We start from the raw sequence: 20,500 nt of genomic DNA, 5'->3' as shown, positions 1-20,500 counted from the left end.
TAGTATCTTGCCCATGTTATGTCTTTAAGACGTCAATACTATCCTGTCCCACCAAGAACATCCGGTTACTTGAAGAACCTGATACCCTAACATCAAATGAATCTCTAGACATTTCTACATATCGTTTACGTACCAGTTTGTGATCTTAATTTTTGTATCCTGTTACCACCATCTCATGTTAGCTTCGTGACCATCTACTTGGCTTGATAATACCTTTCGACGGCAAAAGATTCATATTTAGTGGGTTTGAATACTACCTTTAGTTTAAGTCAACGTAGTGTCGAGAACAAAGGAAATATTACAATTAAATCATTATGATAATGGCAAATCTATTTAGAATATACAATTTATCCTATTGATAATGCCGACTTGGTCTATTTAGAATAGAAATTTCCTTTTTCTGGATTTCTAGATATTTTTAAATCTTTAAAATTGTTAAAAGCCCTATATTCTCCACTGCCTCTCAGCTCCTATAAATACCTTGATAGGGGTTTTCGTCCCAACTCATATTAATCTATAGCGTTTTAAACTGTTACAATAGTTTTATATGAGTTTTAATGGTTTTTATTTATGATTGTAGGTGGATGCATGTAAGCTACGTTATGAACCGATCGATGCATGAAAATTTGGATCCTATTTCGACCGATAAATTGGTGATCTTATAGATTTATATATAATGATTTTTTTTTTTGTTATAGGAATTTTAATAGTTTTTATTTATGATCGTAGGTGGATGCATGGAAGCTACGTTGTGAACCGATCGATGCATGAAAATTTGGATCCTATTTCGGCCGATAAATTGGTGATCTTATAGATTTATATATACTGATTTATTTATTTTTGTTATATCAATCTATAATTTATGTTATGGTTTCACTGTTTTCGCCACTGTTTGAATATTAATAGTATTTACCGATGAACACAGATTTAATTGGCGACGTGAAACGATGCATAATAATTTGGAATAGGTCAACAAGTGAGTTTCTATCTTTTATTTACCATTTTCTTTTTGCTATGAATATGTGATTTACGTTAGGATTTCAATGTTTTCCTCTAATTACTGAGGATATGTAATCAATTCGATCGAGTACATCTTTCTAAACAGGTAAAGCATACATCGATTATTATTTTTTAATAGTTTTGGGGTATTATTTTGTGTTATTTGTTTAATATAATAGTGTCGTAAATTTGTTTTTTTGTATTTAGGTTTCTCTTAATTAATCAAGAGATGAATTCATCAGAGAATTATGGATATTTGTATCTCAGATATTTACTTTTTTTAATACAAAAAAGGTTAAACGATTTTTGGCTTTTTTAATAGATTTTTTTTTTTTGTATGAATAATAGTTTATTTTTCTTTAATCTTATTTAGTATGTCGTATAAGAAAGAGAAATATTACAAATAGTCAAGCTTCTCATAGTATCTTGCCCATGTTATGTCTTTAAGACGTCAATACTATCCTGTCCCACCAAGAACATCCGGTTACTTGAAGAACCTGATACCCTAACATCAAATGAATCTCTAGACATTTCTACATATCGTTTACGTACCAGTTTGTGATCTTAATTTTTGTATCCTGTTACCACCATCTCATGTTAGCTTCGTGACCATCTACTTGGCTTGATAATACCTTTCGACGGCAAAAGATTCATATTTAGTGGGTTTGAATACTACCTTTAGTTTAAGTCAACGTAGTGTCGAGAACAAAGGAAATATTACAATTAAATCATTATGATAATGGCGAATCTATTTAGAATATACAATTTATCGTATTGATAATGCCGACTTGGTCTATTTAGAATAGAAATTTCCTTTTTCTGGATTTCTAGATATTTTTAAATCTTTAAAATTGTTAAAAGCCCTATATTCTCCACTGCCTCTCAGCTCCTATAAATACCTTGATAGGGGTTTTCGTCCCAACTCATATTAATCTATAGCGTTTTAAACTGTTACAATAGTTTTATATGAGTTTTAATGGTTTTTATTTATGATTGTAGGTGGATGCATGTAAGCTACGTTATGAACCGATCGATGCATGAAAATTTGGATCCTATTTCGACCGATAAATTGGTGATCTTATAGATTTATATATAATGATTTTTTTTTTTGTTATAGGAATTTTAATAGTTTTTATTTATGATCGTAGGTGGATGCATGGAAGCTACGTTGTGAACCGATCGATGCATGAAAATTTGGATCCTATTTCGGCCGATAAATTGGTGATCTTATAGATTTATATATACTGATTTATTTATTTTTGTTATATCAATCTATAATTTATGTTATGGTTTCACTGTTTTCGCCACTGTTTGAATATTAATAGTATTTACCGATGAACACAGATTTAATTGGCGACGTGAAACGATGCATAATAATTTGGAATAGGTCAACAAGTGAGTTTCTATCTTTTATTTACCATTTTCTTTTTGCTATGAATATGTGATTTACGTTAGGATTTCAATGTTTTCCTCTAATTACTGAGGATATGTAATCAATTCGATCGAGTACATCTTTCTAAACAGGTAAAGCATACATCGATTATTATTTTTTAATAGTTTTGGGGTATTATTTTGTGTTATTTGTTTAATATGATAGTGTCGTAAATTTGTTTTTTTGTATTTAGGTTTCTCTTAATTAATCAAGAGATGAATTCATCAGAGAATTATGGATATTTGTATCTCAGATATTTACTTTTTTTAATACAAAAAAGGTTAAACGATTTTTGGCTTTTTTAATAGATTTTTTTTTTTGTATGAATAATAGTTTATTTTTCTTTAATCTTATTTAGTATGTCGTATAAGAAAGAGAAATATTACAAATAATTATTCTTTTTATTTGATTAGATAACAACAATGTAAATTTAACTAAAAGGATATTTGCTTCCTTTTTTTCTAGATATTTTCGTAAGAAATGATTTGTCACCTAATTTTAATCTATATCTCTCTTTTTTTTCTTCTTATTTTAGTTGTTTGATACGTTTTAATTTTGTTTTGGATATCAATGTTTTATTTATTATTCATATCGATTTCTTACTTTCAAATTTATCATGATTGTTTCATACATATTAATGGTGTTTTCCATTGCAAGTTGGATGTGTGGAACAACTACGTGACTTGACGCATGCAAATTTGGATCCAATTTAAACTGATCGAGAATTAATTAGTTTCTATCTTTTATGTCCCGATTCTCTGTTTTTGTTATGAATCCACCTTTTCGTCCCCAATTAGGTGTGGAATTTGAAAGTTTGCTTCGGACGGAAGCATTTTTGCTATCCATTGGGGAAAAGGGTTGGGTTTAGTTCTGTTCTACCTATAATCTATTAGTTTGATCAATTTATGCTTTTTTGTATGCTGCACCAATCTTTTAGTATCAAAATATTAAACAAGCTAGGGTTTATCTCTACACCTTTCATCTAATTCTAATCTTTGACAATTTTGTGCTTTTTTTGTTTGCTGCACCAATCTTTTAGTTTCAAAATATTAAACAAGCTAGGGTTTATCTCTACCCCTTTCACTAATTCTAATCTATTTTTCATTAATGCATACACGATGGTAATGAAACTACACAACAAGTTTTTGACAAAAAATTTCATATTTAAAAAAATACTGAAATTCTTACTCAAAATCACACATTCATACACTAACAACCTTATACTTTCATGGTTACTTTGTAGATTTGAACTAAAATTTTATAAATTTTTGAAATACTTGTATTTTGATAAATATAAATGCACAGATACAAAGTAATGGTATTTTTATGAGGCAATACCATCAGTTCCACCAATAAAAATTAAATTAGAGTTGATAACAACTAGATTTACTAAAATTTCTATATTGTACAACTATGAGCAAAAATGTGCAACCGAGTACAACTGTACAACTATGAACAAATTTGAGCTATTATTTAATAATTGTTTTCAAAATAACGGCACCGGGTATACCATTTGTCAGCTTTTTTCAAAATAACGGCGCCAGGTATGCCAAAATATTAACTAGATTCACTTTTTTTTTTTTTTTTCCAAAACCCTTACAAACCTACATATTTGTCAAATTTTTTGATTAATTTAGAATTTTTTTATTTTTATTTTGGTTCAAAACCCTTAGATTCTATTCAATACATAGATTCATACATAAAAATATTAAGATTCAGATTAAAAGATTCATACATAACTAGAATCAGATTCAAAGATTCATACATAATAAAAAAAACATAAACCCAGAAACATAGTTGTACCTAATCGTACCAGTTGTACCTAAACACTTACATTTATACATCAATATGAGAGACCAGAATAAGGCTCTTTCTCCTTCTTCTTTTTTCATAAAGTAAGACTTAGATTTATACATCAACATCAGAGACCATAATAAGATTCATACATAATCAAAAAACATAAACCTAGAAACATAGTTATACCTAATCGTACCAGTTGTACCTAAACATTCTCCAAAGACGGTTCGACTCATTGATCTTCCATGACATCATCCTCTGCAGCTGCTGTCTCTGAATGCTTTGGATCCGATTGCCTTTGTCTTTTGGGATTTCTAAGCTCGGCATATTGTTCACTTCTAGAACAAGATGGTTCACTTCTAGAACTAGAAGCTCCTCCTATGGTAATAGCCTTTGTAAACCAACCTGCAACAACAAATACAAATTCAATATCTATCTACTTACACAAACACAAACTCACATAATCTCAAGAGATAAAGTTTGGATTTTTCAACAAATTTCAAAAAATCCGAAACACACTATTTGTATCTATCTAAATGAAAAATTCAAATCCGAAATATATAGAGAAATTCAAGATCGAACATTTGGACAAATTCAAATCCGAAAACAAGACAAATTGAAATCTGAAAATCAATCCACAAATCAAATTCCTCAAACCCCAACACAATCCATCCATAAATCATCAAAACCCAACACCCTCAAACAAAAGAAACCTTGTTTCAAACTTTAATTAAACCGGAATCCAATTAAACCCAACACAACACAATCAATCGAAGGATCCTTATTAAACCCTCAAAGAAAAAGAAAAAAAAAAAACAAATTCAATCGAAAACCCATTCATAATCCATCTGTTTCAAACAAAATCAAACCATTATTATACCCAACACACCATTATTATACCCAACACAACACAATCAATCCATATCTTGGATCAATCGAAATATATGGATCAAACAAAAGAATTTTTACAAAGAGAAGACACAGAGATTTCTCACCGCGGATTCACGGTGGATTTCTCGGATTCACGGTGGCTATCTCAGATTCACGGAGAAACGAGTGAAGAGGAAAGAGGAAGAAGATGGTATCGACTGAAACAAGATATACATGAGAAGATGAAAAGGATCCCGAAGAAGAAAACGAAATTTTGGAAGAAGAAGATGAAGGAGTGGAGTATGAAATCGGAAAATCTCAGTCACCGGTAGAGAGAAAAAGAAAACGACGGATTGCGAGAGTGGGAGGGAGGATTGTCGTTTTTGGGAATTAGGGTTTGTTTGAGAAATAAGAGAAAGATCCAAAATTAAGCCCAATACTATTGGATATTTGACCCAAACATAGATTGAATCAGTAAATAAGTCGAAAACCCTCAATATTATTGTCTTTTACTAATATTTCGAATTAAAATAAACACTTGTATAATTTTATTTTAGAACAGGGGCTAAGTAGAAATTGATTCCACCACAGGGGGCGATGAGATTAAAATCCAAAGAAACATGACATCAATTCTTTCTTTTTTTTGTTATAACCTAAAACGTCGCCGTTTCGACCTAATGCTACAAGAGAAAATTAAATCATAATTGCTTACAAGCCTACAAGGAATTGGATTTTTTATCCTTAGCTTTTTAGTATACATCCCCCCACCCAAAAAGAAAAACAGACGACCCCCATTTGCTTATTGTTGCCAAAAAGAATGTCTCCTTCTACTTACGATTACTGTATCAATCAGCTATTAACTCTTCTTTTTCCTCCTTGCCATCTTCTACTGTGACAGCTTGAAGACGCTCTGATAACTGCTCCACGGAGGTCTCTTCTTCCCCAGCTTCTTTCCTTGTTCCATCTTCTCCCACCTTTTGCCCCTCTAACTCATCATAGTAGCCGAAATCATCGAGGATTGATGTGTGTGCCTCATATTCTTTGAAAATTCTAAGCATCTCAATCCCTTGACGTAGCTTCACCTGTTACAATTCATCAATAGGTTAAGTCACTTCATTACAAACCCAAAATTTTCGTTTGTTAATGCCATGCAACATCCAATTAATGCGTTCAAAATCTCTCTCCCTGCCACAAAAGCCTTACTCTTCTCTGTTCCATGCTTTGCTTAATATCCCACTAAAGAAAACCCAACGCAACAAGTGCAAGCTTTAATCTACCAAACCTTACATACCCATAAATCTAATTCCCTGGGAGACTAATGAAGCAGAACTTTCGTGTCCCTCATATTTAGCCTCCAAATTCCTACAACTATTAACGTTTGACCTAATACACATATCCAAAGATTTCCCTATTAAAGCTGGGTATATGATACCTAACACTTGCAAACAGACACATACCACTATGGCACCGATACCTAGACAGCAGTGAATAAATGATCTTAAGATAACACTGGGTAAGGCAACAAAAAGAGTAAGGCCCACCTCCTGAGAATCTCGGCTGTGCGTTACCGGCTTGTTGTCATTGTTTTGTAAAAGAATATGACAAAATCGGTTATTCGGTATATCTTTCACAATATGCCATTTCACTGGGAACTGCCCACTCCACCTGTCTTGCTGCCAGTAACCAGCATCCTTTTCAAAATCTACAGGTCCAACCATTTCCGACACCCCACAGAATTGTCCACTAGCATTTACCTGCAAGATTTTATAGTTTGGTTAAGCTTACTGTTCCCTTAAAGCAACTGAGGGTTGTCTTTCAATTGCTATAGAAAGGAACTTATCAATTACGCCTTTGGTTATTCCCAGGAACTATATATACTACTACATCGACATAAAAAAAAAAGCCATACCGAAAGGAACAGAAAGATTGGACAGTGAAAAAGCCATACCGAAAAGAACAGAAAGATTGGACACTTTCCACCCATCTTCTCAGCATCCCGATAAGCAGTATCTAATTTTTTGTTGCCATGCGGTGTGCTAGCCCAGACATTGTACTTGATACTTCTGTGGACATTGTCTTCACTAAATGACTTGACGATAAAGAATTTGGCATTCTTGTAATCTATCACAAATTCTGGGTTGTTGTACAAACTGGGATTTGGTCCAGCTGTACTTGAATCACTCGTTGAATCACCAGTAGTAGAGCAAAGTTTAGAGCTGTTTTTGCTCTTTACCCTGCTGGATGCCCTTGGTCCTCGGTTACCATACAGATCATTGGTCATAGATACAGATCCCTGCTCCTTCTCTCGCCGTTTACCTAGGTCGGGGGTTAATCTGGCTCGATTATCAGCTCCATAATATGAGGAGATAGAGTTGGGACTCTGGTAAGATCCTACATGATAGTAACCTCCCAAAGAAGAGCTTGAAGCAACCCCACTCCCATGCAACGGTACCTGATAGAAGATGCCAAAAAAATATGAGAAGCCCATAAAACTTTGAACTGATTTGAATTGAAGGGGTATGCCAAATAAGCCTACATTCTCAAAAACGGTAAAACCATTGGAAAGAACGAACTAAAGATTGAAAATATCATGGTTGTTCTAGATTGTGTGTCAGTATGTACTATGTATTCATAATGTGTCAGTATGGATTCTCAAAAAAACTAGTGTTACCAACAACTGGTGGCACTTTTATACAGTTTTCTTCCTAATAAGAAATGTTTGCCTAACGAACCCAAACAAAGGTTCTGTATATCATCCCATAAAAGTTAAAACATAAGGGGCAGATAGAAAGAGTCTGAACCTGTGAAGCAGTATGGTCATATGGCCCAAGTATACCCATCGTTTGAGGATAAGGTATATGAGATGTTAAAGAGGTGTCCCCTTGATTCCCGGAATAATTGGCTCCACCATATTGCCCAAAAGGAATCATATAAGCAGATGTTGGGTCAATATCTGAGGGTATATAATGCATAGCAGAAGGTGCACCATAAGGTGGGTAATAAGCTGGAGAGACTGGAATTTGGCCCTCCAACATTATAGAAGGATAAGGGTTGAATCCATAATCAGGATATTGGTACACAAGAGATGAATTGTCATTGTAGACAACCTGAGAACAAAGAATAACTAAGTTAATTAAGTAGCAAGAGGAAGATAGAACATAAATAGGGCAAGTCATACTAACCGGTGGGACATGCAGGCCTTCAGGGGTAGTAGCAGCATATCGTGGATAACCATCCCAACTATTGATGCCTTGTGCGTAACCTAGAAAACACACAACAATGCAATGAGCACTAACAGTCTTAGTTTGATTATACGAAGAGAGAAGAAGACGAATATTTACCAGAATGTGCGACATCCCAATCGTAGTGATAGAGATTGGTAGGGGTTTGAAGAACGTTATAGTAAGGAGCGGGATCAGGAGAAGGAACAATTGAAGAAGAAGAATAAGAAGAAGAAGCAATGTTTCTTTCATTTTCGTGAGAAACCTGCTGGTGGTGAAAGGAACAACGAATTACAACAATTCAAAAGAGAAGGAGACGAAGAAGATTGAATTGAATTACCTGTTGGACGCCATTATCCGCCATCACTGGTCTTTCCCCTGCGAGAAGTCAACATATCTCGTTAGAAGTAGAAACGAACATTAACGGCTCTATAATGCTCTAGGGTTTGGGTTCAATTGAGGGATTTTGTTCATAGAAATCGAAGAGATACGAAAAGAGAAATGAGGGGGAAAAGAGTGTACCAGAAGAGACGATTCGGTTGCGCTGATTTGAGGAAGAAGAAGCGGGATCCATGGAGATCTGAGAGAGAGAGAGAGAGAGATCGGAGAGGTTTTTGTGAGATTAGAGAAGAATTTTGAAAGACTATTGCAACTGTTGTGGGCCCTGTAAGAGTTAATACGAAAAATATTAGAGAGGGTTCCTTCCTTTTAAAGCGGTTTTGAGCCTTTTCGTTTTTCAATGTAGTACTAGTCCCATTCACTTTTCTTCTTCGGATTTATGCAAGGCTTTTTAATCACAAAGTCACAATTCCCCTTAGGACAAAATTCAAAACTCAAACATTTGTAACCAATGCAGCGGTTGAATTAAATTATCCGAGATTCGATATTTGTTCGGTTACGAAAATTTGAATGTTTAGAGTGTCAAGATTCGTCTAAAAAAATCTCGGAGTGCTTGTCTTTTTCTTGTATAACGTCTAATTCATTGATTGCATCGAAAATCGAATACAAGAGTTGATACAATCATCTTATATCAAAAGTATGCAAAACAAAATACATATCAACATACATAGTTAACAGGTCAAACATTTACGAAAATTTGAATGTTTTAGAGTGTTTCGATTCGACTAATAAAATCTCGGACATGTTGTCATTTTCTTTTGTAACGTCTAATTCATTTATTGCTATGAAATCGGATGCAAGAGTCGATACAATCAATGTACATCAAAAGTATGGTACGCAAATACACATCAAATACACAAAACCAGTGAATTTATAGGATGTTTTTCGATACAATATCTTCACTAGTTAACAAAATATTAATTATGCTATTTTCTTTATATAATGTTTATCCCAATATGATGAGACTGTCATTCTTAGCTAGCATCTCTTGGATGAAACTACAAATTAATCTAAATTAATCAATGGCATGTGGTATATTATCTTTCACCGATTTGTTGTTTTTCTGATTCCATTATCGCTAATGGGGCATTGATTAATCTGTCACACTACAAGCTCTTTCCATGCCCTAAACTCACCATCACGAACATTCATAAGCCGTGGGCCAACTTTGAGTGCAAAATGGGAGGACTACACACTACTTATAGATGAAAATGGTCATTTGGTGAGGACTAAATGACTTTTGACCTAAGTAATATGTTTACCCAATTTTGACATTCGTGCTTCAAATCTATCCTTCTATGCGCGTGTGCGTCTTCTCCATTATTCCATAAAATACATGACCAAAAACATTCATCTACTTCCCACATAAAAACAAAAAAAAACAAAAAAAACTTGACATGGAACAACTTATTCCTTGAGATATGTTCATATAAATTGCACATAGAAAGCAGTTCAAGTAGGTTAGACCATTCTATAGCAGGGACATTCAAGAATTGCATTACAGCTTAGAGAATTGTACAACATGAGTTTGTTTTCTTCGCTTGCTTGTAAAACATCTGTTTCATCCAAACACCAAAACAAACCAATTTCTCATGTCAGAAACTATTTCCTCCATGGCTCCATCTTCCGATCCATTACCATCAGAATCCACTAAAGAAACAAAAGTAAAGTATACTAGGGTGGAATGTTACCTTAGATGCCAGGCTTAACTTTGTACTCCTCTCCACTAAGCTGTCCAGCTCTTCACCTCTTCCTAGGACATCATCAGTAGTTTCATACTGTAATATAAAACAAAAGTCAGTTCTTGACAATTACGTAACTGCAAAATTTTCTTTACATCTTCGGATTACCTTCCTCTGTTGGAAAAAATAAGATCAAACATAAGCTCATGGACAGCGAGAACTCTCTCCTTTGCTGGAAGACTTCAGTTGCTAAAATCAGTAATCTTTAGCATCACAAACTTTTGGATTGCAGCATTTAGGCTCCCTAAAGCTTTTATTCAAGAGATAGATAAGATGTGCTCCGCTTTCTTGTGGTCAGGCCCCTCTTTGAATAGCAGGAAAGCTAAAGTCTCATGGTCTGAGGTATGTACTCCCAAAAATGAGGGCGGTTTAGGGTTAAGATCGCTTGAGGAAGCGAACAGAGTGAGTATGTTAAAACTGATATGGCGCATCCTATCAGCAAACCTCCATGTGTCACCAAAATCCTTCTGGTACGCATCTAATACCTGTCAAAAACAGAATGTCAACAAAAGAAAATATATTTTCCTTCAAACAAGAAGGAACATTAACCAGAATTTGGATTTTCTAGTACCTGATCGAGAAGAGAAAAGGCACTTCGAACGGGATAATGGTCGTCCATGAATCCTACGGCACAGAGGCCATTTATGTTGTAAGCGTGCACTTTATACTCTATATATCAACATGACGATGTCAATAACAAATTTAAAAACACGACACTGATGAAATATCAAAGGGACAAAGAAGAGAAGAAGAACCTTCGTGTTTGACGGAGTTGCACTGACCAGGAGGGGTTCGTTTGGCGACAGTACGGGCAATGAATACGATGAACTCTTCCAAGTTAGAGCGATAGAAAGTGCATATTTCGAATTGTAAGAGGTTGGAAACGTTGGCCAGGATAACTGGTTTGGGTGTTTTGGGATCGCATTTGAGAACGAGCAAGGCAGTGATCTTCATAACAACGGTTCTGGATCACTAAAACAGAACCAATGAGTTTTTACTATGAGCTAAAAACGTAGCCGAATCATCGAGAGACAAAAAACAAAAACACAGTTGGTGAGAGACTGATTTTGTTACTAACTATACAAACAAAAGATATAGAAACTATAAAGAAAACAGAGCTTTTGAAAGAAGAAGGAGAGAGTAAACGAGATACAGAGTGTTCGAGCAGATATATTATAGGAGGCAGAGAAGAAGCAAGATAGAGAGGAGTTACCGGAGCAGAGGGTAAACAAGACAGAGGAGACGAGAGCGACAATACGATGTATAGATGCAGAGAGGAGAGGAGATCGCAGGCGATATATTTTCAGTTGGAGTTGAATCGTCGTTGAACTGGACCAGAGAAAACAAAAGCCTAAACCTTTAATTATAAGTCAAGTTTGAACCGAGTTTGGTATTTACACACAAGCAAGTAAAGATAGGCTTTTAGGATTTTGAAATGAATATAGTAAAAATATGCATTATGCAATACAATACAACAAAATATATATACTGAAATGTGTTTAACATCTTTTAAAATAATTTGATTATTGTTATATTTCATATCTATAGAATTTACTGCCTATGGTAAATAATTTATATAGCTTCCAAAATTAAATCCTTTTACCAAACTATCATCATGGAAAAGAGAGTTTTTAATTAATTAGAAGTGAATATTTGCCCAAATAAATAAAATTAGAAGTGAAAATAAATTTAAGATTAAAATTTATTTTTCTTTTTAAAATAAATGTTTTATTTCATGAACTGAATGTAGTCATATAAATAACTTTTCTTATACAATATGAATAGCTTGAAATTAAATATTGAGATAATATGGTTTGGTGATTTCAGAACTAATTGATTTCATTTTATTACATAGACTTATCTTATATAGTAATTAACTATTTATGAAATCTTGTGCTATGAAATACTTATCAATTAAGATGTCACTATAATGACATCACGTTTTCTTATTTCATTACAATGAAAATAAATTAAATATAATATGATAAAATGTTTATTTTGGTAAAAAAAAAATTCTTTTTCAAATCAATTCCAAAGCATTTTACAATGATGAATATAAGATAATGTCATCGTTCGTTCCTAAAGTTAACAAATCGTATCATTTTCATATTGTATTTGTCCCTGATATCGTTACCATCTGACTACAATCTGGAACTGGAAGATAGTGGTTCCCGTCACAACATATATTAGTTTTGGGTTGAGACTTGAGAGGAAGACAGAACATAAGAAAATGACTTCACCAAGTCACTTCGTCTACAACTAATGTCTACAAAATATATTCAAAATTTTGGATGAGATAACATGACATAAACCTTATGAATATAATGAACCTATACTGATACAAAATCTTTAGGATATCCAATTACCCAACATAATTAAGGATGAAAAGACAATAGAAAACTTTCATTGATATATAAATATTGTAAGTATTAAGTAAAGTAGTCATTAATTGGGCAAACTCGGTAGCAACATAATGGCCACACTACTTGAATTCTCCTTCTTCTCATGTATAGTGGAGTAGTCTCATATGCTTTCACGATTTTGTAGAATTTTTTAACGCAGTATTTAAGAGACGTGAATATTTTAACATCAGTTTCTAAAACGTCGTCTAACATCGTCTTCGCTTCGCCTATATAAGAAGCGACGACGTCATGTTTAACAAAAAATGAAAAACTAAAACTTGACATTCCTTGACATATGATAATATAAATGCACAGAGAGAGCAGTTCAAGTAGGGTAGACCATTCTATATATAGAGGGACATTCAAGAGTTGCATTGCAGCTTAGAGAAGTGTACAACAAGAGTTTGTTTTCTTCGCTTGCTTGTAAAACATCTGTTTCATCCAAACACCAAAAACCAATATTCTCATGTCAGAAACTATATATTTCATCTCTCCCCCATTACCCTCAGAATCCACTAAAGAAACAATAGTAAAGTAAACTAGGGTGGAATGTTACCTTCGATGCCAGGCTTAACTCTGAGCTCTTCTCCACTAAGCTGTCCAGCTTTTCACCTCGGTCTAGGACACCATCAATGGTTTTATGCTGTAGTATAAAACAAAAGTCAGTTTTTTTGACAACTACGTCAACAATCAAGAACCGGGGACGGCACTTACAAGGATAATCTTGGTCTCATCCAATTCCCTCTGGATTTTCAACAGCTTATCAGCTTCTGCCGGGTCCTGAAGATATGCATATAGGATTAAAAGAATCCGGTAATTGACACAGCAAATAGCTCCTAAAGTTTTAAACAAGATTTATAGATACAAAAAAGGCCCAAACAGTGGCAGGAGTAAAGTCTGTGGAGAACCTGAAATTTTTCTAAAGCTTCTTTTAAGTATGGCCACGGCTGACTAGAGTTTGCAGACCTCCATGTGTCACCAAAATCCTTCCGGTACGCATCTAATACCTGTCAAAAACAGAATGTCAACAAAAGAAAATATATTTTCCTTCAAACAAGAAGGAACATTAACCAGAATTTGGATTTTCTGGTACCTGGTTGAGAAGGGAAAAGGCACTTCGAACGGGATAATGGTCGTCCATGAATCCTACGGCGCAGAGGGGATTTATGTTGTAAGCGTGCACTTTATACTCTATATATCATCAACACAGGGATGTCAATAACAAATTTAAAAACAGGACACTGTTGACAGATCTTAGAGCCAAAAAAAGAAGAAGAACCTTCGTGTTTGACGGATTGGCACTGACCAGGAGGGGTTCGTTTGGCGACAGTACTGGCAATGAATACAATGAACTCTTCCAAGTTAGAGCGATAGAAATTGAATTTTCCGAATTGTGAGAGGTCGGAGACGTTGGCCAGGATAACTGGTTCGGGAGTTTCGGGATCGCACTTGAGAACGAGCAAGGCAGTGATCTTCATGACAACGGTTCTGAATCATGAAATCAGGCAGGATAACCAGAAACGTAGCTGAATCATGGGGAGACAAAAAACAAAGTCACAGTTGGTGAGAGACTGATTTTGTTACTAACTATACAAACATAAGATATATAAACTGGAAAGAAAACACAGCTCTTGAAACAACAAGGAGAGAGTAGACGAGAGACAGAGTGTTCGAGCAGAGATGCATGTTATAGGAGGAGACAGAGAAGAAGCTAAAGATAGAAGAAGCAAGATAGAGAGGAGTTACCGGAGCAGAGAGTAGACAAGACAGAGGAGGCGAGAGCGACAATGCGATGTATAGATGTAGAGAGGAGAGGAGTTCGCCGGCGATTGATTTTAAATTGGAATACTCAGAGTTGAATCGTTGTTGAAGGCCAGAGAAAACAAAAGCCTACACTTTAGTTAAAGGGAAGTTTGGTATTTATCTATACACGAGTAAGAGATTCCGAGAGTCTTTAAAGCAAGTAAAGATAGGCTTTTAGGGTTAGGCCACAAAGAAATATATTTTTTTTATAAATTATTTATTATTATATAGAAATTATTTTTAATATTTGTTCGTGTAAAAAAATTTATATACGTATGTGAAAAAAATGAGGGAGTAGTTTAGTATATCTTTTTTGATACGTCAAGGTCTCATGAAGGGAGGAGGATTAATGCAATGAACGACAGAAACGCGGTAAGAGAGAAAGGAGAGATAAAAATAGGTGTGGATGGGTTGTTTGATCCATAATTGGGATGATCAAGTTTCTTTCCTACCATTAATTAACTAACTTCTTTTTCTTCATTCCAATTTTGAAACCCCTTCTTTCTTTGGCCCCAAGCTTCCGTTTTTCTTCATCATTTCTTTCAAAATCTCAAACCCTTACGGGAAAAGAAGCATTAGGAGGCAGAAGAGGAAGGGGCATATGTTCTTGCTTTCTCCTTGTGAGATCTAGCACCTTACTTGTCTCTCTCGCCTCTTTCGTTTTTTGTTGTTTAAATCTAAACTTATGCGTCTCATAATAGTTTTTCCTTTGTGTTACAAACAGGATTTATTAAACAGAGATGCTGAGGTTTATCATCTTTTTCTCCCTTTTTATACACTTATGTGTTGCGGCCCCCAAGACTCCTGCGTCTGCCGCTGCTGTTCCTACCAAGAAATGGCTCACCCTTAACGGTAAGTATTCATTTACATTACATCTTTTTGTTTCTTGGTGGTATAGTAAACAGAGTCTGCCCATATTGCATAACATGTTGTTTGTTTCTTTCTAAGAATCCATACTTGTCTTTTGTCTTCCAGGGCAAGAGCCTGCAGTTGTGGCCAGAGGCGGCTTCTCGGGTCTTTTCCCTGAGTCAAGCGCCCCTGCAAACGACATGGCTATTAGCACCAGCTCGCCTGGCCTCACAATGTTGTGCAACCTTCAGATGACTAAGGACGGTGTGGGCCTTTGCTTGTCAGATATCAGACTTGACAATGCAACCACCATCTCCTCGCTCTTCCCCAAAGCCCAGAAGACCTACAAGGTCAATGGTCAGGACCTCAAGGGCTGGTTTGTCCTTGATTATGATGCCGACACCATCTTCTCCAATGTCTCTTGTATGTCTACTTCTTTTTTTCTCCCTTTATTGCTCTCCACCACCACACATTTTCATGTTTTGTATTCTTGAGCAGTGGTCCAGAACATCTTCTCACGGCCCAGCATCTTTGACGGCCAAATGCCGGTTTCCGCAGTGGAGGACGTCCTCGGAACCAAGCCTCCCAAGTTCTGGTTGAGCGTTCAGGTATCTCTTCATCTCTTTGAGAACATGATTAACCAGCATAGGGAGGATTCTTGTTGATTCATAAAAAAAATCAAACAATGCAAATGTGCAGTACGATGCCTTCTACATGGAACACAAGCTGAGCGCAGCCGAATACCTGAGAAGCTTGCGATTCCGCGGCATTAATGTCATCTCATCTCCAGAGATCGGTTTCTTGAAGAGCATTGGGATGGACGCAGGAAGGGCCAAGACAAAGCTCATTTTCGAGTTCAAAGAGCCCGAGGCGATTGAGCCCACCACAAACAAGAAGTACAGCGAACTTCAGCAGAACCTCGCAGCAATCAAGGCCTTTGCTTCAGGCGTTCTTGTCCCCAAAGACTACATCTGGCCCCTTGACTCAGCTAACTACCTTAAGCCCGCCACCACCTTTGTGGCTGATGCCCACAAAGCTGGTCTAGAGGTGTATGCTTCTGGATTTGCCAACGACATGCGCACCAGCTTCAACTACAGCTATGATCCCTCTGCTGAGTATCTCCAGTTTGTGGACAATGGCCAGTTCTCTGTTGATGGAGTTATCACCGATTTCCCGCCAACAGCATCACAATCCATCAGTGAGATGACTTGCTATCTACTTATATATATATGTATATATCGTCAGATATCTGACGCTAACGGCCCACACTTTTGTGTTCTTTTTTTTTCTTTCTTTTGTGTTCTTGCAGCGTGCCTTTCTCACCAAAAGGGCAATCTCCCCAAAGCAGGGCATGCATTGGTTATAACTCACAATGGAGCAAGCGGGGACTATCCAGGCTGCACAGATCTGGCTTACCAGAAAGCAGTCGACGAGGGAGCAGACGTGATCGATTGCTCTGTTCAGATGTCCAAAGACGGAATCGCTTTCTGCCATGATGCTGCAGACCTCACAGCAAGTACCACCGCCATGACTACTTTCATGTCCCGAGCCACCAGCGTTCCTGAGATCCAGCCTACCAACGGCATTTTCTCTTTTGATCTCACCTGGGCCGAGATCCAGTCTGTGAAGCGTAAGAAACTGACTCTTATATTTAGATTTCTGAACTATCTCATTCTCAACTAAGTCACTGAGATTGGGATTTCTTTGTCTTCAGCACAAATCGAGAGCCCCTTCACTGCCACGGGCTTCCAGAGAAACCCAGCAAACAAGAATGCCGGGAAGTTCATAACTCTCGCAGAATTTCTTGACTTCAGCAAAGCAAAGGCAGTCGCCGGAGTTCTGATCAACATCGAGGCAAGCCTTTTTTAAACTCCCAAAATGCTCCTAAATTTACTCAAGGCAGCTCCACTAACGCATTGTTTGTTGACAGAATGCTGCTTATTTAGCCTCAAAGAAAGGCTTAGGAGTCGTAGACGCAGTTAAGTCGGCTCTGGCCAAATCCACACTCGACAAGCAATCAACTCAGAAAGTTTTGATTCAGTCAGATGACACTTCAGTTCTGGCCAGTTTTGAGGCTGTACCTCCGTACACCAGAGTCTTGAGCATTGAAAAGGAAATCGGAGGTGCTCCCAAGCCATCGGTTGATGAAATCAAGAAGTACGCAGATGCTGTCAATCTCATGAGAACTTCCCTCGTCACCGTCTCCCAAAGCTTTGCCACAGGAAAAACTAACGTGGTAGAGGAAATGCACAAAGCGAATATCTCTGTTTACGTCTCGGTCCTAAGAAACGAGTACATCTCCATAGCGTTCGACTACTTCTCTGATCCTACGGTAGAGCTTGCAACATTCATTGCAGGGAGTGGCGTCGATGGAGTAATCACAGAGTTCCCTGCCACCGCAACCAGATACTTAAGTAAGTTAAAACTTCTACAAGAATATATATACACATTACAAAGATAAGGCTGATCAATTATATTTGATGCAAATGCAGGGAGTCCATGCTCAGATTTAAACAAAGACCAGCCCTATGCCATCTTACCTGCGGAAGCTGGCGCTCTACTCTCTGTTGCAGACAAGGAAGCACAACCACCAGCTAGTGCGCCAAACCCACCTCTTGATGCCAAAGACGTGATTGATCCGCCTCTGCCTCCAGTTGCAAACTTGGCTGCCTCCAATGCAACTGGAGGAGCTCAGCCACATCCCCCTCCTCCTTCAGGCACCGTTTCCATCACTGCTAATCTCGGCCTTTCCTTGCTGGCAATGTTGGCCTTGGGAGTCCTCTGTGTTGCCTAAAATAAAGATTGATGCAACAGTTTGTAATATGAAATCCTCTGGTTGAGACACTTATGCTATATGTTTTTATCATACGTTACGGCAATATACATACACATATATATATATATATATATATATATATATAAAATATACACACACATGCACACTACGATCAAAGAAGCCTTCTTTGTTGTGTAGGGGTATTCATTAGCTCAGAAATTGGAATCTTGATAATCTACCAATTCTTATTTTCTATCTGTTTCTATTTTCGTGACTAACCTTCTCCACAACGTTTTCCTGCATCTAATGGTCTCTCAAGATAGTGAAGCTGCAAAAAGAAAGAAAAGATATCAATACTCAAATCACCGTAGCAGTAATTGGATAACAATAGAAAAATACACTCGCTCACTTGGGAATTTAAAAAGCATGAAATCACAATTTCCCTCCGGTAGGAGAAAAAAAGAAGATTTATATGCAAAAATAGCCTCTTGCCTCTTTCACAGTTTTAAACAAGTGAATGAGGTAAATAAAGTGACATTTGCTTTATTGAGATTGACCAAACATGTGGTATAATGATGTATTTATGTTTATTGCTTTCTAATTACAATATTTTATACCCCTCCCTATTTTACAAGTTAGCTTTGCCGTTAAAGAAGATAAAATATTGTTGTCCTTAACATCCCACTCCTGTTGTTCCATGCTCTAAAGCCAGTTTTAAGCACGGCCTCACCTTCACCGAGTGCTTATCTTCTCAAAGCCCGTCCTGTCTTGGACCATTTCCATCTTAGGAAGAAATCGGTATAGCCGGTTATTCAAGGAGCGGTTCTTTCCTTTAGTCGCTCACTCATTTCTTTACCTAATCCACTTGTTTTTGTTTTCTCCTTAACTTCTTCATCCAAGGGCTTCTTGATTTCTTTATCTAATCCACCCGTTTTTGGTTTCTCCTTTTCAGCAGCATTTTTCTTAGCTTCTGCCTCGAGTTGTTTTCCGTTTTCTTCATGCGCACGATTGAACAGTCTTACAAAGTTTAGAAGAGTCGACACCACTGCAATTTACAACCACTTGTTAGATTAACTTTTGGAACACATGGTTTCACATTGAGCTACAGAGAAGGATACACATACCTTGTTCAAAAGGGCACTTGGCAGGGTCTTCACCAAAGTAGAGAATTAAGCCATCCACGTTTCTTCCCTGAAATACATAATTTATTTATTCTGAGCAAGTTCTCAACCAACGATAGAGCAGAGCATGCAACAATATCTACTGTACATTAGACTTTTGGGACATACCACCCCCGAATAGAGTGAAGCCAACGACCTTACTTCTGCTTCTGCATAATGAAGGAACTCCTTCAATATCTGTGGGGAAACAACAGTTGATAAAAATGGTCAAACAAGAATCAAATTAATCAATTATCAACTCTTTAACTGTCTATGCAGTCGCACTGTCAACCCAATTTGTTAGTTAGCAACCATCTAGATGCCTTATTAATTGTTATATAGCACATTTCACTGAAAAATTACTAGCAACATAATTCAGGGATCACAGCCCCTACAATCTATGAGCCTTGTATTTTGTTCCACTTTAGAAAGCCTTACATAGGCAACTAGTGATCAGTGACAGTGATACCTTGTTAAAGTTATGTGAAATCGGGCCATCATTTTCGGACAAGGAAAGTTCCTGTACGACTTTCTCCAGTCCCTTGTTTATAGCTTGCATCTCCTCGGCCAGAAACTTCAGTTGAATCTGTATCAAAGTTCAGGCAATTAACGCAGTTCCAAGTTTTCTTATCAATTTCTGTAGAAATTCCATGTGAAATGTGAAATGTGAAAGTTGAGTACCTTTGTTGCCGCCTCCAACGAGGATAATTCTTTTGTAAAATCTAAAACTTCTGGGATTTTTTCAGCAAGAATCTGTAAAGAATCCATCAGACTATATCTTTCTTCCTCTGGTACATCCATAAAGCTACAGAAGCGCAGACTATAATAGCTTACCTTGCATAGATAATGCATCAGAGTCATTCGGTTATTACGTGCCCGTGTTTCACTGAGTTTCGGCAAACTGTCCAATTTATACCCAACCGCAGCACCTAGACAAAAACTACTTTTAGAGCAGGATAAAAGATACAATTCAGAGTTAATACATTCCATATTCATACTCACCCCTAGCCGTCCCTTGGTTTAGGGCGTTCCCAAGGGATAAAATTGTCT

General features: G+C 36.5%; 4 protein-coding genes and 2 long non-coding RNA genes across 9 annotated transcripts in view; 3 read left to right on the top strand and 3 right to left on the bottom strand.

The window, feature by feature from the left end:
* The first annotated feature begins 361 nt into the window (after positions 1-361).
* On the top strand, positions 362-1,309 carry LOC110228330. The gene is made up of 3 exons (XR_002331854.1): positions 362-653; positions 730-802; positions 926-1,309. It is a non-coding gene; the product is annotated as an uncharacterized LOC110228330 (long non-coding RNA).
* A 413-nt stretch (positions 1,310-1,722) lies between these two features.
* LOC110228332 lies at positions 1,723-2,392 on the top strand. Its single transcript, XR_002331855.1, has 3 exons — positions 1,723-2,071; positions 2,148-2,220; positions 2,344-2,392. It is a non-coding gene; the product is annotated as an uncharacterized LOC110228332 (long non-coding RNA).
* A 3,231-nt stretch (positions 2,393-5,623) lies between these two features.
* LOC9300630 lies at positions 5,624-9,377 on the bottom strand. Of its 2 annotated transcripts, none has more exons than XM_021016363.1 (8): positions 8,842-9,377; positions 8,660-8,697; positions 8,440-8,587; positions 8,281-8,360; positions 7,900-8,205; positions 7,047-7,550; positions 6,640-6,852; positions 5,624-6,180 (listed from the first exon to the last, which is right to left on the bottom strand). In XM_021016363.1, the coding sequence occupies exons 1-8, from the start codon at positions 8,891-8,893 to the stop codon at positions 5,944-5,946; spliced, it is 1,578 nt and encodes a 525-aa protein (XP_020872022.1). In that variant the 5' UTR covers positions 8,894-9,377; the 3' UTR covers positions 5,624-5,943. The 2 variants fall into 2 exon arrangements, with proteins under 2 accessions (XP_020872022.1, XP_020872023.1); XM_021016364.1 differs by having other exon boundaries at positions 8,440-8,584; positions 8,842-9,376.
* A 3,737-nt stretch (positions 9,378-13,114) lies between these two features.
* LOC9302327 (VAMP-like protein YKT62) lies at positions 13,115-14,844 on the bottom strand. The gene is made up of 7 exons (XM_002864506.2): positions 14,609-14,844; positions 14,142-14,388; positions 13,956-14,053; positions 13,771-13,869; positions 13,577-13,642; positions 13,419-13,505; positions 13,115-13,294 (listed from the first exon to the last, which is right to left on the bottom strand). Exons 2-7 carry the CDS (start codon positions 14,338-14,340, stop codon positions 13,244-13,246), a joined length of 600 nt encoding a protein of 199 aa, XP_002864552.1. The 5' UTR covers positions 14,341-14,388; positions 14,609-14,844; the 3' UTR covers positions 13,115-13,243.
* Positions 14,845-14,963: 119 nt separating this feature from the next.
* On the top strand, positions 14,964-18,442 carry LOC9300628 (glycerophosphodiester phosphodiesterase GDPDL7). 3 transcript variants are annotated; one of them, XM_002866206.2, is made up of 9 exons: positions 14,964-15,285; positions 15,390-15,517; positions 15,641-15,937; positions 16,013-16,122; positions 16,214-16,712; positions 16,824-17,144; positions 17,229-17,368; positions 17,445-17,928; positions 18,007-18,442. In XM_002866206.2, the coding sequence occupies exons 2-9, from the start codon at positions 15,406-15,408 to the stop codon at positions 18,306-18,308; spliced, it is 2,265 nt and encodes a 754-aa protein (XP_002866252.1). In that variant the 5' UTR covers positions 14,964-15,285; positions 15,390-15,405; the 3' UTR covers positions 18,309-18,442. The 3 variants fall into 3 exon arrangements, with proteins under 3 accessions (XP_002866252.1, XP_020872020.1, XP_020872019.1); XM_021016361.1 differs by having other exon boundaries at positions 15,367-15,517; XM_021016360.1 differs by having other exon boundaries at positions 14,964-15,306.
* A 366-nt stretch (positions 18,443-18,808) lies between these two features.
* LOC9300627 (formin-like protein 13) overlaps positions 18,809-20,500 on the bottom strand; it is a 6,519-nt gene continuing 4,827 nt past the window's right edge. Inside the window, 7 exon segments of the mRNA XM_021016366.1 lie at positions 18,809-19,335; positions 19,415-19,481; positions 19,580-19,648; positions 19,920-20,036; positions 20,132-20,203; positions 20,285-20,379; positions 20,453-20,498. Coding sequence (XP_020872025.1) covers positions 19,103-19,335; positions 19,415-19,481; positions 19,580-19,648; positions 19,920-20,036; positions 20,132-20,203; positions 20,285-20,379; positions 20,453-20,498 — 699 coding nt within the window. The 3' untranslated portion in view covers positions 18,809-19,102.

The sequence above is a fragment of the Arabidopsis lyrata genome (assembly GCF_000004255.2).
Source record: "Arabidopsis lyrata subsp. lyrata unplaced genomic scaffold ARALYscaffold_8, whole genome shotgun sequence".
NCBI lineage: Eukaryota > Viridiplantae > Streptophyta > Magnoliopsida > Brassicales > Brassicaceae > Arabidopsis > Arabidopsis lyrata.
This window is presented reverse-complemented; position numbering and strand designations above follow the sequence as displayed.

Coding starts and splice junctions, on each gene's coding strand:
- LOC9300628 (XM_002866206.2), top strand. CDS start 15,406: ATGCTGAGGTTTATCATCTTTTTCTCCCTTTTTATACACTTATGTGTT. Junction 15,518..15,640: donor GAAATGGCTCACCCTTAACG/GTAAGTATTCAT, acceptor TTTGTCTTCCAG/GGCAAGAGCCTGCAGTTGTG. Junction 17,929..18,006: donor CACCGCAACCAGATACTTAA/GTAAGTTAAAAC, acceptor ATGCAAATGCAG/GGAGTCCATGCTCAGATTTA.
- LOC9302327 (XM_002864506.2), bottom strand. CDS start 14,340: ATGAAGATCACTGCCTTGCTCGTTCTCAAGTGCGATCCCGAAACTCCC. Junction 13,870..13,955: donor CCTTTTCCCTTCTCAACCAG/GTACCAGAAAAT, acceptor TGTTTTTGACAG/GTATTAGATGCGTACCGGAA. Junction 13,643..13,770: donor AAGCTTTAGAAAAATTTCAG/GTTCTCCACAGA, acceptor GCATATCTTCAG/GACCCGGCAGAAGCTGATAA.
- LOC9300630 (XM_021016363.1), bottom strand. CDS start 8,893: ATGGATCCCGCTTCTTCTTCCTCAAATCAGCGCAACCGAATCGTCTCT. Junction 8,206..8,280: donor AAGGCCTGCATGTCCCACCG/GTTAGTATGACT, acceptor CTTTGTTCTCAG/GTTGTCTACAATGACAATTC. Junction 6,853..7,046: donor CAATCTTTCTGTTCTTTTCG/GTATGGCTTTTT, acceptor AAAATCTTGCAG/GTAAATGCTAGTGGACAATT.